Below are 17,935 nucleotides of genomic sequence, written 5' to 3' on the forward strand. Positions count from 1 at the left end.
ATCCCAATCTCTGCCAAGCATAGACGTATTGACGTCACATACTGTATCTTGTTTACGGGTACCTTGCATTTCTTGGGGCCTTTTAAATCTCAGTTTCATTTCATTCATCCTTCAAGTTTCATTACATTCTTCAATCAGGCAAAATAATTGACCACCCACCAAGAAGGATTCTTCATTGCATTAAAATCTAAAGAGTTTCTACCTTTTCTAAATTAAAAATTGGGACCCAGAAACCCACAGAAGTACATATCTATCTTCAAAACTTAACAGATGATACTTTTACTATTGATAAAACGATATTATCTGTGTACTTAGAATTCAATGAAATGAAAACAAACAAAAAAATCCTACCTAATGAGTAGTAATAATTCTTTCTTTGAAAGAACTAAAAACACTTTGAATAAAAAGAAAAATACTAAAATAAGTTATTAGTAACACACTACCTATTTATATTGGATAGTTTCATATTCAAATTAGGGATCATAGTTTTAAATTTTTTGTGGATTTGAGCTTTTTGATATTTGATGAAATTAAAATTAGCAGATTGTGTTTATAATTTTATGTTATCTTTGTTTGTATGACTGCTGATTTGTTAGTTGGTTTGTTAGGTTAGGTAAGCAAGGGCACTGGGTAGATAAGGTGGAGGAGAGGGAGGATGATCTGGAAGATGGTGGTATAAACATCTTCAGCATAAAGGGGCTTTAATTCCTCTAAATGAATGCCAGCAAGAAAACTAGTTAGAACCTTACAGCCACAACTGCACGGTAGTGACGCAGTAGCGAAAAGGACCTAATCAGACATGACCCAATGCTCATTATAATACAATTAGCATTGTGGTTTAGGCAACCCCCATAGGTTTTCTGTGTGCATCATGGGTAAGGGTGCGCATCATGCACAAAGGGGGCAAACTTGACTAAACATTCTAGGAGCAAAAGCTGTCAGTCAATCAAAAGACCCCCTATAGGTATAAGAGAAGGGGGCAAACAAAGACCACTGCTGTCCACCCTTGGATCAGCCCACCTCCCATTCTTGGAGGTGTACTTTCCCTTTGCTGATAAGTTGTTTAAAATATTTCACTACAGAATGCTTTGTCTCCCGGTCTGAATTCTTATCTTTCGGGCATGACAAGAACTGGGGTCTTTTCCCTTCCCCTTTTTAGGATAACAGACTCATTGCTGGTTTTTAACTTCACTGGGAAAATGGAAGAAAATTAAATTAAGTAAAGTCTGAAACAGCTAAAGAAGTCTTCTACTCTAATAATATTGCCGCATTCTATTAATATGCTGGATTTCTCTCAGGAAGCTTAAGATCCATTCACTATTTCATAAAGTAATGTGGGCAAGTAGACAAAGGGGAAACAGAATGCCAACCTACATAATGGAAAATTGAAAAATAAGTAAGGAGCTTTATAGAGATTACTGTCTCTGGTTGAAACAGGACCAAAAACCATTTCTCTTCAGCTGCTTTGGCCCAGAAAACAGTGATGCTCATGCTTGTAGTTTTACTGCCATTTTCTTTGGAATACTCTACAGTGTGCAAATGAGCTCAACATAAATGATAACTATATCAATACAAACATCTCATGTATAAGATGAATACATATTGGGTCATTTCCCTTGGGATGTCAATTTGCATTACTTCTGTTGAAAAGCTGTTCATCCTCCTTATTACAAGATGGTCATTTCATAGCACTGTGATATAAATGTTTTACCTTTAGCAATCTAGGCCCTTTGGAGGAAATCCCAGATGTGCATACAATTAGAACCAATGTTAGATATTTGGTGTTGCCAGATCACTAATTAAATTCCTGTGCATAACCTGTTTCTTCCTGAAATGTAACATTTAGTAAATTATTTTATAATTATGCAAACATTGTTTTGTATAGATTTTGCATTTTAATGAGTTAGGGAAACCACAATTTAGAATGAAATCAAATCTGAAAGAAAATGCACTGTAACTAAAGAGCTGCCAGTCAGAACAACACAGCCTACTTTCAGTGAGGTTGTAATCCCTTTGACATTTGAAAAGTTAGGCATTTCCTGTCCAATTCTCTTTTTTTTTGTCTTTTTGGAAGGAATTTAAATATAAACCTGTAAAGAATGGATAAGAATCTTCTGGAGTGAAGAACAACTGTCCTCTCTGCCGCAGTCTTTTCTTTAATGTTATATTACTATTTCTAATATATATTTCTAATTTTATATTATTTTAAATAGTCTAAATTTATAGAAAAATATTGTTAGAATAATATTCTATATTTATATTATTATGTATATTTTAATATTATATCATTTATTTAATTTTATACTATTAATTAATACTAATATCAAATATGTTTCTATTTCTATTTGGTTAGATCAAGCATCACTAAGCTCAACACCCAAGGATCAATGTAGGAAGAAATATTATTCCCACTATTATTCCTTTGATTTCATCAATATTTCAACCATACACTGAACTGAGCAGGATGTAATTAATAGGACTAAATATGCACTAATTTGTAAATGAAATTACATATTTATGGGATAATTATCTTAAAATACATGAAATTTTTATTTGTTAAATATCTGTCTCCATTTCTATTTTCTGCTTTTCAGAATGTAATCCATATACAGGCATCTCAAACTTGTGGATGATGGAATTCTCTAAGTAAAAACTTGGGGTAAATGGTTCAAGTTGTGGCATAAATTGTGTGAAACATCTGCTATCTCCATTTTCTGAGCCTTTTGCTAAATTCTCTGTGCCATGATATGCTTTATAAAATAAAACAAAAGGAACCAATAAAAAGAAGGCAAAGATACAATAGGACTAGTGATATCACATGATAGGCAGGTAGGTACATATAGATACATACATACACATATATGTATACGTATATCATATAGACTAGGACATACATCTTTAAGTATATTACTGCCAAGATACTTACCTTGTAGTTACAGTTCCTTCATTCAACTCATTTATGAGCCTTTACTCTAAAATATCTTTATAAAGCCGAAATAAAAATACATTCAGACAGATGGAAAATGGAGAATTCATCATAGCAGAAATGCTTAAAAGACATGTTAAATAGTGATTATTATATATTTGGTAAAAGGAATCAGTTGGAAGCTTGGAGATACAAAAGAAGTAAAAGCAATAAAAAGGTACAATGTGGGTCAGTTTAGGCAACTGTTGGCCATATAAATTTAATAATAATGTCTTGCACAGTTTTAAATATATGTAGGACATCTACAAAAATGTGCACATGTATGGAAGGAGTTAAATGTGGTTAAAATGTTTAAGATCTGTGCACAATCTGAAATGTGGTAAAAGTAATGATTTTTATTAAAATATAGTAAGCTAATTACAAATGTTGTAATCCATAAGGTAAGCACTTAAAGAGTAATGAAAATGTGTGTAAATATCAACTTAATGGGGGAGGGGGAATTGAATGACAAAATACTTACCCTGTTCAAAAGAATATAAGAATGTAGATAAAATAAAATAGGACAGATAAATAAGTGGAAATCAAATAGTGAGGTATATTTAAGCCCAGATAGAAACAATTAAACCAAATATGGACTGAAATCTCTATACTTAAGACAAAGGCAATAAAACAACAATATTAAAGGGGTATCCCAGAAAGAGTTATTAATTGAGAAAATATGCATATTTTATAGGAATATGGACTATAAAACGAACTGAAGATTTTTGAATATACACTAAATGGCAAACCTCAAATAAAAAAGGCAAAATTTTAGAAATGTTAGTAGAACTTACTAAAACTTATTAAAATTAGAACTTATTAAAAAATAACTGTCATGAGGGTGTCTATTTATATTGTGTTTGTGTATGGACACCCATTTATGTTTATGTGTAAGCTGACATCTGTAAAGAGATAAAGTGATTATGCATTTTGCTATTTATCAAAACCGTATGGGAGTCTGGTGGACAAATATTTTTGTTCTTGAAAATGAAATCCAAACACTTGGATATGTTACATCTGAGATTGTTAGAGCAGACAGATAGCTGGATATAAGCAGAGAAAAAGGGACACAGGCCAAATGGTAGGAACTGGGCCGAAAGGAGGGACACGGACCAAGTACAGGAAACCACACATCACGTAGGCACTACGTGGACAGAGAAAGAAAATCTCTAGGCTAATAAGCAGTTACACACTAGTGGGGTGAGAAGTGTCCTGGAGGCCAACAAAGAAAAGTGGGAAAAGACATGAATCGCTAGTGTCCAAACATAACCTTTTGCTCAATATGCCTTCATTTCAATAAAATTAGCCTTGCAGATTAGACATACTCATCATGCATTGAAGCCATGACACTTCCGATCCAGAATAAATAAAGACAAAAATCCCTCCTTCCCTGGGAAGGTGGAGTTGGAATGAAAGTCAAGGAATAGGACCCCAAACCCGTCCTTCCCCAGTGAATATTCCGCCCATTCATTTTTACATCCTATGTAACTAACTTGCCAAAGAAACTCAGGGCAGCCGCTCACCTGAGCCTGCCTGCTCTCCCCTTGAGAGTGTACTATCTATCCCTTAATAAATCCTCACTTAAGTTTCATAACTTCCACGCATTGTCTCTGAATTCTTTCTGGGAGGGAGCAAGGATCTGGACGCTGGCTACATCTACTGCAACAAGATGGCACCTAAAATTCTTTTTCTGAAATATCTCCAGAATTATTCTTATCCTCAACCTAATAAGTAAGATATAGAAACAGAAGTTTTAAAGAATATTCACAGACCATATGTATTATAACCAAATGTCCAAGTGTTATTCTTAAAAAAATGATGATATGCTGAGCCAATAATAGATGACTCACTGCATCCAGCATTCCTTCTTCTTGCTCTCAATATACTCACTACTCATAAACTGCAACACTATTTCTGTTTAATTGAAGGGATTTTTCTTAGCCCCTTTTCCTTCAGATCCCCAGGAATTCTCTACAGTTGGCAAAATTGTAAACAAAAATTTCACTACTCTGTATGCTTTCAAAATGAAAGCAAAAACCACCAAAATGCAACTATTGATTACCCTAATCTGTATTAATGATGCAGTGAATCTGGAAGTTAACAACGAAAGAATAAACAAAATGGACAGGTAACTTACAAATCTTATCTTGAAATGCCATAGGGACTCATGGACACAATTGGAAAGCAAACCTGAAATAACAGTCCATTTAGAAAGCACTGCAAAGAAATGCATATCAAACAGCACCCAGGCTAGGTTAATTCAGCCTCTATTCGAAACAGACAGGAAAATGAAAGGAAGCATCTGAGGGTAGATTCTGGCCAGGGATGTCAGTGTTTACCCTCCAGTGGAAGGTAGTCCATTCGGGACCGTCTGGGGCAGTGTGATCACTGGAGTGGACCTCTGATATAAACTTCTTCACGCAGTCCTGAATGTCAGGTCTTACTTGAAACTGAATTTTACATCTTAGTCATGAGCGCTCTTAATAATTTAACAGGATAGAAGAATGGCTCTCAAAATGTGATTCAGGAACCAGAAGCAGCAGTATCACCCAGACCTGTTAGGCTGTGGATGAGAGGCGGGTCAACACCATGTCTTAACAAGCCCTCCCAGTGGTTCCTGTGAGCACAAAAGTTTGTGATCCTCCGGGCTGGAGACAGAGAGACCACATCTAACATGGAAATCCAATCATAAGGCTAAAATTTCCTCCCCAAGATGATGGGTATCAAAAAGAGGTGATTACAGCTGATATGAAAGCTGTGATAACAGCTTAAATTTTCTGGTGGAAACACATGAATTGGTAGGTGGAGGAGGAGACACCAGATTGAGGCGGGAAGAGAGGAGTCGAAATCAGATGGAAGGGGAGAGATGGAAAGGGGGTGAACCAGGGGACCGGAAGAGAGACAGGTGGAGAAGGAGAGCCTGGACGGAGAGGAGGAACCCAGATGGAGGGAGAGCAGGGAGCGGGGAGGAGGGGCATCCTCTTCTAACCTGCCCTCAAATACTCTGCTTTCAGTGGGAGTAACTGCATCTTGTTAATGTTCAGTTCATTTTGTTCCTTGTCATTTTGCTGTGTAAAGACTTTAGATATAGGACTGACTATTTTGAACGAGGGAGCCCACAGAATTATTTACAATTCAGTGGAAATAGAAAAACCTCATAGAAGACACAGGCTTTCCCATTAATTCAGTTGTAAATCTTAAATTGAGTTTGATTTGAACAGTCAAAGAGAAATACTTATATTTTTAATTCCCAGCTGGGAAGTGAGTCATACCAATTTTCAACTGTAGATCAACGGTAAGTACCAGGTATATGTGCAGTTTAACTATATGAAGAGTGTATATATATATATAAAATACATATTTAGTGATCATATGATGGGTAACTGTAATATTCAGTCTTAATGTATAAAATAATAAATTGCTCATTGATTATGTGTGCACATATGCAAATACCAAATGACATTTTCTGTTAATAATGATATTAAGAAGAGTTAATTTCATTCTTTACTCTACTTTATGTATAATTGCTGCTTAATGTTAAATTTTGGAAGATAGCGTATGTAATAAAAACAGGTGAATATGTTACGTGTTTTTTCCTAAGGCAGATATATTCAGCAATACTAGCACATTTTATGGCATTTTGTTTTTGCTAAGAACACATTTGAAATATAAAATGCGAAGTAATGGGACCAACTTGTTGGCAAGCTTACCAAAATCTGTACACACAAATATATTTTCATCTTTACAAAGCTAATCTGGATGGTCATACATTTATTCCAATGATACTGCCATTTCCATTTTTGGAACTTATCTTTTTAAATTGCCTCCAAAACCTTCAGCAGATTACTTTAAATATCAAATCGGAAAAAAATATTTTTCATTTTAAGATGGAAATCCAAATAACTTCTAGAGCTGGGTCTGCTTAATAAAATGGGATATCAAACTGCCTAAAATGTTTTTTTTTTCATCATTTTATTTAAAGCTGGGTGGGATTTAAAAGTGACAATATCATTTTCTTCTTGTGTGGCCTCTGTACTGCTTTTTATAAGGCAATTATAATGTTTTGATATTATTATGAACAATCACTTCAATATAAGAATAAGCATAAAAACCCAATTAACATAAATTTGAATGCTTAATTTCTGTTATTTTTATATCAAAAGCTGCCTTATTACTACACAGCCCCTGTGAATCTTGTCCTCTATGATTTTACAGAGGATATAGTATTATTGTGATTTTATGGTTTTTTTTTTAAATCTTATTAATGTGGGGGCATTAAACTGACCTAGAAAATACTGAGACCACATTTTGCTTTTAAAGGGAGAAAAAATTGGCATTCAGTGTGCGTAGGCGGCCAAAGTGGAGGTTGAAGGGGATACTGAAGCTGTTTAAGCAAAATTATTCGGAGGTTATGGTGGCCTGTTTTTCTCTTCAGACCTTTGACACGTGCATCATATTCTCCGTGGTGCAGCCCTGACTTATCAACCGCATTTGCATAAACCAAAGCTGTGTAGTCAGCAGTGTAATTGCCCAAGGAAGCAATCCTATCATTCCAAGTGAAGATAGTTTTGCTCTGCCAAATGAGAAAGCAGACTACAGTACCATCATTAGACACACTGGAGATGAATTAAATAAGTGTGTGAACACCACGATCCACTAGGGAATTTGATCTCTCAGGAAGCACTTGCCTGGAAATCCTGGAACACATTTGCAAAAGAAATAGCCACTGAAAGGTGTACCTGTTGCTGCAGTTTTGCAGAGCACAGATGGACAATCCTCAGTTTCTGTTTCACAGATGTGTCTTTCATGTCTTTGCAGACAGCTGCAGTTGTGCCAACGGACTTGGCAGAGGCTGAGCACTGATGTACTCTCGTTTCCTACGCACCCTTCAATGGTGAGAACACGGAATCCGTCAACGTGGCTGAGAGAACAGCTGCATCTGAAAAAAAAACAAAAGCACAGCAAATACGCAACAAAGTAGTGTGAGAGCCTGAAAGTTACTACAATTGTTGACTGTAATATAAGTGCCCGACATTAGGCTTTTGATTGCCAGTGCATTCATTTCAAAGACATTCATCTTAAACAAACTTAAACACTGCCAGCTACACAGCTAGGTAGCAGGCCAAGCTGCCCCACTCATGAACTTCCCCTTTTTAGAAAAACCTGTTTGACCTTGAAAACTAACCATTTGTGTGACCCTGCTTTTCCCTTCCCGCACTTTAATTCCCACTTTTATGCCTGAAATTCACTAATAGAGTAAAATTCAGCAATAGAGAGAAACTTTAGGTCCTCCTTCCTCAACACCAATAAAGGCAGAACCCCAGGGCTGCTCTGTCTCTGCACCTAAGATGTGACCTTGCTGCATGGCCCCAGGAGAGCCAGGTACCCTCCTCCACAATCTGTGTTTATAAAACTTGTTTTGTCAAAATTCCCTGGTGGTTGTTGCTGAGGTGCATCTTACAATCATAATAAGAACCACAATGGCCAGTCCTGCAGCAAAATTGGCTCCAGATGGGGAAATGCCTCGGTTGGGGCAGAGTAGGGGGGGGACATCCAGGTGAGTGCCCCATTCCTAGACAACGGCATCACTATTGGTGGGCTGAGATCAGCACAAAACAAGTTTGAAATACCTAATCTTATGCCTAAAGGTGATATATTTTAAATTAATAGTAAATTCTACTGAGAGTATTCATTCATTCATTCCAACATTCATTCCTTAAATGTATGTTTGCATTTTCTATGTGATTGGCACCGACCTAAATGAATTAATACTGAGGTGAACAAATTTCTAGCTTTATCTCAAGGAAGGCACTAATTCTAATACAACACTAATAGGTTTTATTGCAAATGCCCCAGGAGCTCTGTTCTTTAGTTGCCAACAGTGTAAGTGCTCTGCAGGCAGGAACGATGGCTGTCTTGTTCACTCGTGCGTCAGCACCATCAGCATATGCTGGTACACGATAGTGTCTGGCATAGAGAGAGGACCCCAGAAAATGTGTTCAATGTATAATGATTGAATAAATAAGTGAGGTGCTGAAAAGACACTTAGAGTCTGCAGTGGGGAAAAGGTGACGAGAAGGGGAACATAATAATCTCTGCCTTTGGATACAAACATTCTGTGAATTCTTAAGAGAGGAAATTAACCTACTCTTACATGATGGGATGATAAGGCAGGGGAGGTGTCATGATATATCCTGTGTGCATATATTGTTAACATAAAGGGTTATTCAAACTCAATTTTTCATTCAGTGCAATTATTCATCTAAGCTATTGATGAAAAGGCCAAGAATTTTCAGATGATTTTTAAAGCTTTATCAGAATTATAAATATCCATATTCTTGAATATGTGAATGCAATTCACAGTTATTGTTTTTAAATTGTTAAAAATAATTTTTCAAGTATAAGAAGTACATTTAAGTATATTTATACCAATTTTAAGTATAGATTTCAATGAATTTTCAAATTCTGATGAGACTCTATTTTAATAGCATGCACACAAAATTAATTCCCATAGCAATTCCCATGTAGCCAATATTGTCCACACATTAATGTGGTTTTCTCTGTTTCAAGATAATTGTGAAATTTAGTCTGTGTTTCATGTAAATGTAGTTGAAGTATTTGTAGGTTTAATGGTGACAGCCAGATTGGCTATCAACAAAGAAGGAATTTTGTTTTTTTCTGGAGTTGAGAGAGATACTGGTTTTTAACCTGTGTTTCCTCATTTCATATGCACACAACTTTCAGTAGATCAGTTATTTATTAAATGTATTGAACCCACATTCTTGGGTCTTCTTTATACGCAGGCACCACCTTAGGTATTGTGGGTTTTGAGATGCCATGTTAATGAGTATACATTTTATGACACACCACATTTATTTCTTTGGATATTGCAAACACATCCAAAGAAGGCATAAGAAAAAGAAAGCATAAGGTGAGAAAGAACTCTAAAATAGAGTGATAATCTTTGGTCTAAACTGTTATGGTTTTCAAGTATCCTTTGCCAACTATTCAGAGGACATTTAAAATCATCATATAAAAATGATAATGAGCTGAGAAGAGCAATGTCAAATCACTTCGTTTGTTATGATTAATGAAAATTAACCTTCTGAACCTAAGTCACTACACTCATAAATTTATATGAAGGCAGGTGTTTGGAGCCAGCAAGAACGTTAAAGTTCAGTTAATTCAGATCCTTCTTGTCATGTGAAAAACATGGCCATTTAATGCAATTTGCCAAGGATCACTGAGCTTGTGAATGGCAGGCAGTATAGTCGATGCTCTGACATACTCAGAGCAATGGTGCTCATTCTAATTCTTGTTCTCCACCTTATTTTATAAATAATATTCTCTTTTTTATACATAATTTTTACAGATATGCATTACAAATGCATATATAATTCCATAAATAATTTTTCTTAATGAATAGTTTTCTCTTTTATAAAGTTGTCAGTACTAGATCCGGGTCATAGAGGAGGATTGAGTCGATTAATTACTGGGCAGGTTAGTCTTTTGCCAGCCATATCAGACATGCTTACGTTTACCTGAAATAAAGTTAGAGAACACAGTTACTCCCCTTCAAGGCCTTCTCACTTGCTCCTCCCACGTCACTGAAAAAAGCTAGGTAAATTTTAAAGGACAGTCACATAAGGCTGTCCATGTCATACTTGGTTTAACCATATTATATTGATTATTAATAACGCTCATTCACTTTGAAAAGTATTTGGGTTGGGATGGTAAATTACATGCTGTCCTATATATATATTGCCTAAATAATTATGTAGTTGCGTGCTTCAGTAATACCAATTTTAGTCATAATACTATTTGCTACTCCACAAGCATTTTTAAAACATGACACTTTTTAACGGACGAGATATTTTGTGCAAGAATATTTAATTCTTCCTAAGTTATTCTCAGATTTAAGGAGAGCTCAATAACCCAGAAAATGATATGATCCAGCAACATATGACTTGGTAAGAGATTTAGAACATGCAGAGGGTTAGGAGTAGTGTGTCAGGATATACTTCCAAAAAAGAATCTGCAGTATTAACTGATAGATTAATTGTAGGAGGTGGGAAAAGAAATCATTTTAGAATGAGTCCTTCCTTTTAGGTCTTAATAGCTTGGGGACTATAGCACTGTTTACTAAAAGGATGGTTTGGTGGGAAGAAATCTGAGGTAGAAACTAGAAATCTGCATTTAGCTGTAACAAATTTGAGACATTTATCACACATATACATCCAGAGGTCTGCCAAGCAATTGGAGTATAAGGCAGTATCAGTATTTGGGTAGTGGCCCAGAATGGAGGTACAAATTTAAGGTCACATATATCACTTGGTTCCTGCATTTTGTATATTGATTACTTGATACTTGTTTTATTTTTAAAGCCTTCAAGAGAGTAGATTTGTGTGTGTGTGCAATCACCTTTTCATAATTTGATGAACTGCAGTTAAAAAAAAACTATTTGGTCCCAATTTTTGAGTGTTTCAAATTTCTTTTGACACAGTACAGTCAACATTTTAGATGTTTGATGAACATTTACAAAGCTTTGTGCATTCCCTTATTGTTTAGCATTAACATTTTCATGTCAACCTATTACCTACCTACCTATATATATTTATTTATTTATTGTATTTTTTTCAATTTTCAAAATAGAGATCATATCCTGGCCATATACAATGCTTTAAAGCTTCCACTTTTCATTTAATGACATATCTTGGATATCGATCCAAATTAGCATATATTGTTTTCACAGGTTGCAAGTGTTCCATTGTATGAATGTGCCATAATATTTTACCTTCTGAAGACATGGAAGTTATGCCAAGTTTTTATCTGTTGCAATAAGAATTATAAGTAATGGAAGTTCTTGTACAAATACATTGGTGTATCCTATAAAGAGCATCCATACTTAACTCCCTTTCAGGATTTGCCTAATCAGAAGGAATACCATTTTTTTCCTTTTTTTTTTTAACTTCAGTAAATCATATCAGAGTGCTCCCTGGAAAGATATTAGCAACTTACATTTTCGTACTGATTTTAAGAATGCTGCTTTTCCCAAACCCTGGAGGGCACTGAGTACTACACAGTATTTCAATTTTCACCAGTCTGCTTGGAGAAAGCTATTTATTTTTCATATGACTTTCCTGTCATATTTGTATTTGATCATATTCTTCAATACTCTCCAGAATCTACATTAATAGCAGACGACATTGACCTGAAGCAAGTGTTACTAGTATGTTAACATAAAACTAAATGTAGACTACTTTATATCTGGTTTAATCCTGTGTTTTGAAGGCTACAGTGATAAAATATAGCTAATGTAGTCTGTAGTTCCCATTTTATTTTAGTTAGCATTTCTATTCGTTTCCCTCTATTCTATTGCTTACATTTTCAAATTGTTATGAATCTCTTTTAAACAATATAGAACTGGGTTTGTTTTAGTTCTATAGCCCAGCTATTTTAACAATTATTATAGATTTATCTGTGTGTGTATCTGTGTTTATAGAATCCTTTTGTTACCTATTTTACTCTATGAATTACATTTGATTTCTTTATGAATTAGCTTGTGATGTGATTTATGGCTTACAATTTGTAATATTTGGCATATTTTGATCTTTTTAAAATTATATAACCTGGTCTATTTCTTCACTGAACAACTTCAGAGATCATCTACTAAAATCTTGCTATAAAGATTAGAAAATTAGAATGTTTTTGTATCTTTCCTTTTAACTTTGGCTCATTATATCTTGTTTTATGATTTTGTTGATTTTGATTAAAATTTCAAATTAAGCACTTAAATCTCTTGGTATATTCCTTTTAAAAATAAGAAAATTGCTACACATACAGTTTATCCTAAGGTCCTTTATTTCTAAGTTTGGTTTGTTTTTTGTTTTTTGTTATTTTTTAATTTTTTGTATAGCATATGTAAGCATGATTTTAGGATTCTTTAATTTTATGTCCATGTTTAAATATATTTTACACTCATCTTTAATTCATTTTCAGAGATTTCCTCTCCATCTTTGACAAGATTCTTGTGCTGAATAATATTCTGGGTTTTGTTTATTTGCTTTACCTTGTTTACTTAAAGAGGGACTCACAATTTCTATGTTCCTCAAGTATTTCAAGATTTAGTCAACTATATTTGAATTGTGTCTATTATATTTAAAAATCAATTTTGATGAGTAATACGCCCTACTGAATACACTGAAGGTATGTGTTAAATTCCTAAGAAATTCCTATGGCATTAATTAATTAGAAAAAGATCTGTAACAATTGCAGTTTAACAAGCAAATTTTATTTTGATTAACATCTGTGATGATTATCAAAAATAATTGCAGGCATGTTTCATTTTATCTCACTTCACTTCATTGCACTTCACTGATACTTCATTTTTTACAAATTGAAAGTTTGCAGCAATCCTGCATCAAGCAAGTCCATTAGCACATTTTCTAACAGCATTTGCTCGGTTGTATCATATGCAATTATTATAATATTCCAAACTTTTTCTTATTTGCTATGGTGATCAATGTTAAGTCATCTTTGGTGTTACTATTTAATTGTTTTGAGGTATCATGGACCACACTCATATAAGAAGGAGAACTTAACAGACGAACGTTGTGTGTGCTCTGACTGCTCTACTGACCTGCTGTTTCCCCATCTCTCTCCCTCTCTTCAGGCCTCCCTATTCCCTGAGACACAACAATACTGAAATTAGGCCAATCAATAACCTTATACTGGCCTCTGTTGTTCAAGTGAAGAGTCACATGACTCTCATTTTAAATCAAAAGCTAGAAATGATTAAGCTTAATGAGGAAGGCTTGTGGAAAACCAAAATAGACCAAAATTGAAGCCTCTTGTTCTGTACAGCTGAGTCGTGAATGCAAGGGAAGTCTTGGAGGAATATGAAAAGTATTACTCCAGTGAACACAGGAGTGATGCAAAAGCCCTGTTCCTGAGATGGAGAAAGTTTGAGTGGTCTGGAGAGATGATTAAACCAGTCACAACATTCTTTGACACCAAAACCTCATCCAGAGCCAAGCCCTAACTCTCTTCAGTTCTGTGAAGGCTGAGACAGGTGAGGAAGCTGCAAAGGAAAACTTTGAAGCTTGCTGAGGTTGATTCACAAGGTTTAAGGAAAGAAGCCGTCTCCATAACATAAAAGTGCAAAATGAAGCAGCATGTGCTGATGTAGAAGCTACAGCAAGTTCTCCAGAAGGTCTAACCAAGATCATTAATGAAGGTGCCTACACTAAACAACAGATTTTCAATGTAGATGGAACAGCCTTCTATTGCCAGAGTATGTCATCTAGGACTTTCATACCTAGAGAGGAGAAGTCGATGCCTGAGTTCAAAGCTTTAAAGGGCAGGCTGACTCTTGCTAGGGGCTAATGCAGCTGGTCACTTGAAGTTGAAGCTACTGCTCATTTAACATTCTGAAAATCCTAGGGCCCTTAAGAATTATGATAAATTTACTCTACCTGTGTTACTAGTGGAACAATAAAGCCTACATAAAAGTACACCTGTTTAAAGCATAATTTATGGAATATTTTAAGCCCACTGTGGAGAACTACTGCTCAGAAAAAAGGAAAAAAAAAAGATTTTTTTTCAAAATATTACAGCTCATTGACAATGCACCTGTTCATCCAAAGGCTCTAATGGAGATGGACAATGAGATTCAAGTCATTTTCATGCCTGCTAACACAACATCCAGGGATCAAGAAGGCATTTTGACTTTCAGTTCTAATTATTTAAGAAATATATTTCATAAGCCTACAGACTCCATAGAGAGTCATTTCTCTGATGGATCTGGGCGGAATAAATTGAAAACTTTCTGAAAATGATTCACCTTTCTAGATGTCATTGAGAACATTCATGATTCATGGGAAGAAGTCAAAATAGCAACATTAACAGGAGTTTGGAAGAAGTTGATTCCAACCCTGGTGGATGACTTGGAGGGGTTCAAGACTTGATGGAGGAAATAACTACAGATGTGGTGGAAACAGCCAGAGAACTAGAATTAGGAGTGGAGCCTGAAGATGTGACTGAATTGCTGTAATCTCATGGCAAAACATGGACAGAAGAGGAGTCGCTTTTATGGATGAGCAGAGAAAGTGGTTTCTTGAGATGGAATCTACTCCTGGTGAAGACGTTGTGAAGATTATTGAAATAACAACAAAGAATTTAGAATATTACATATACTTAGTTGATAAAGCAGTGTCAGGGTTTAAGAAGACAGACTCCAGTTTTGAAAGAACTTCTGCTGTGGGTAAAATGCTATCAAACTTCATTGAATGCTACAGAGAAATCATTCCTGTAAGGAAGAGTTAATTGATGATGCACACTTCATTGTTGCCTCATTTTAGAAACTGTCACAGCCACTCCAACCTTCAGCCATCGCCACCCTGATCAGCCAGCAGCCATTGGTATGGGGGAAGACCCTCCACCAGCAAAACGATTGACTCACTGAAGGTTCAGATGGTGGTGAGCAGGTTTTAACAAAATATTTAAAAAATTAAGATGTGTACATTGTTTTTTGAACACAATGCCATTGCATACTTAATAGACTACATTACAGTGTAAACATAATTTTTATATGCACTGGGAAATCAAAAATTCCTGTGGCTCCCTTTACTGTGTTATTTGCTTTACTGCGTTATTTGCTTTACTGCAGTGGTCTCGAACCAAATTCACAATATCTCTAAGGTATGAATGTAATACTTTAAAAAATTTTATACAAATTTTTTTCTTAGATGTTTTATGACATCACAATTTTTGATATAGTTTAATTTGTACTGATTTTTACAAAAATTATATTGATAAAATATAAAAGCAAAGGAAAATAACTAAATATCAGCAAAACAACTTTAATAGATTTTAATTATGTAATATCATATATATGAGGGTGATTTTACATAAACTTATGTATCTATATGTAAAGTGCACAGACTGATGACTTTTCCAAAGTTCTTCCTTATTTCAACATAGAGCTTTTGCTACCATTGACAACAGGCAAACATCCCCTTCAATTTGCTGATAGGCCCATGCTTAAGAAAATCAGGTTTCTTATTTCTGGCCTTTAAATACAGCCCTCATCTCCTTCAGTATTTAATTATTTAATATCTCTCAAAATAGATACCAAATCAGATCAATACTTTGTTTTTTAATATATTTCTGTCTGTCTCATAATATATTTTTTGTTTTTATGTGGCACCCTCTTTACTTCATATAATAGAGTTTATAGATATAACCTACCTACACATCTAATATTTTTTAAAAAATCAAGATGATGTCCTAACTCTAATATAAGAAGATATAAAGGACACTAATTTGTAATTGAATGTAGTTATGTATGGAACATATATCCTTAGTAGGAATGACTGAACCAGAAGACACATGGATGTCCTTAGCCATTTGCACCCAAGGTCAAAATAACTGTGGTCGTGGCAGCTGTAACTGAAGACTGGCAAGGGAAATTTCATACTAGAAATTCAAAGCAGGATGATGTAAAGTTCCAATGTGGTTAAAAATCTCTAATAAATTCCTGAATAAAACATAATATTTTTCTCATTAACATAAAAATTTCATTTCTGGAAAAGCCAATGATTATTGAAGTTTTGTAAAAATATTTTCTGTCAGTATGTAAAATGAAGTTAAGATTTTGACTCAGATATTTATAAAAGGTTTTATATACACACATAATGTATGATGAAACTCTCGGAAATTGTACAAACCATGGAACACTTTTTGTTTTGTTCATGAGACTGTTCTGTGCATTGAAAGATTTATAGCATTCATCATTCACCAGTCACCTGCTAAATGCCAGCTGTTGAAGCCAATAATACTGAATATTAGAATGACCCTAGAAATCTCCAAAATGTCCCCAGAATACAAAATTATTTCTCTAAAAACCACTGACCTGAAAGAAATCTCTCCAGTTTACTGAAGCATTCGTCAGTTTTCACCTAGTCATATACCAGTATGTAAAGCATTTCATCATCCTAATTAATAATATGCATGTCAATGCTCACATGTGTGTGTGTGGCTACACAGTGCTAAAACAAATTGCTATTAAGTTGAAAGCTATTCAGTGACAAGTATATCAATTTTATAAAAAATTATCAAGAAAGTTATAATGGTCCACATATAGCATTTATAATTTTAAAATATTTTTATAATTTTGTAGAGCTTTTATTTTGAGAAAATACATTTAACTAATGGAAAACTTCACAAATGTATTACTGACTCTATTATTAAATAAATTAATTTGATTTATTCTTAAATTTGAAAAGAGTGAATGATATGCTTGGAAGGACAAAGCAAAAGCATTAGGTGAAAGTGTATAAGTTGAAAATATGATCTCATTTTTAAATATGGTGATTAATAGTTTTTGTTCACCATTAGACTTTAATGGCAAATATTCTAGAAATAGAAGACATTAAATATATTACTCTACTTACTACTCATAGTTCTAAGATTATGATCCATATGTTTTATATACAGCAGATGCTCCATTAATATTGTTTGATGATATAATCATCAAATGTATTTTAAAATTGGGTTATGCTCAAGAGAAAGGTCATCTTAAAGGTTTTGAATAAATAGCTTCATAAAATCCCAAGTCAGAAGATAATTTGAAAAGTAATGCAAAAAAGGTTAGACACATAAAAAGTTATTTAGATATTATGAAATAAAATGAAAATATGGCCCAGGTAGCACAAAATCATCTAACATGCATAAAAACATTTTTATTGTTTGACATATGAAAAAGTAGGAAAAGTCACAGAGCCTGAAGCATAATGTAGTCAAATTTTGACTCTATATGCATAACATACATATTGATTTGCTTCCAAAAGAAAAAAAGATACATGAGAGAAAATTATGTATATATTAGCTAAGTTTCATCCTATGCTATAGTTGAACCTGAATTATACAAAAAATGCTTCCTTTTAATTAAGTTTATTGTAATTAATTTTT

General features: G+C 34.3%; 1 protein-coding gene across 1 annotated transcript in view; it reads right to left on the reverse strand.

Annotated features, from left to right (window-relative positions):
• EYS (eyes shut homolog) overlaps nucleotides 1-17,935 on the reverse strand; it is a 1,185,464-nt gene that overhangs the window by 1,032,774 nt on the left and 134,755 nt on the right. The window contains 1 exon segment of the mRNA XM_010967844.3: nucleotides 7,654-7,904. Within this exon segment, the coding sequence (XP_010966146.2) occupies nucleotides 7,654-7,904 (251 nt within the window).

Source organism: Camelus bactrianus, chromosome 8 (assembly GCF_048773025.1).
Source record: "Camelus bactrianus isolate YW-2024 breed Bactrian camel chromosome 8, ASM4877302v1, whole genome shotgun sequence".
Lineage (NCBI taxonomy): Eukaryota > Metazoa > Chordata > Mammalia > Artiodactyla > Camelidae > Camelus > Camelus bactrianus.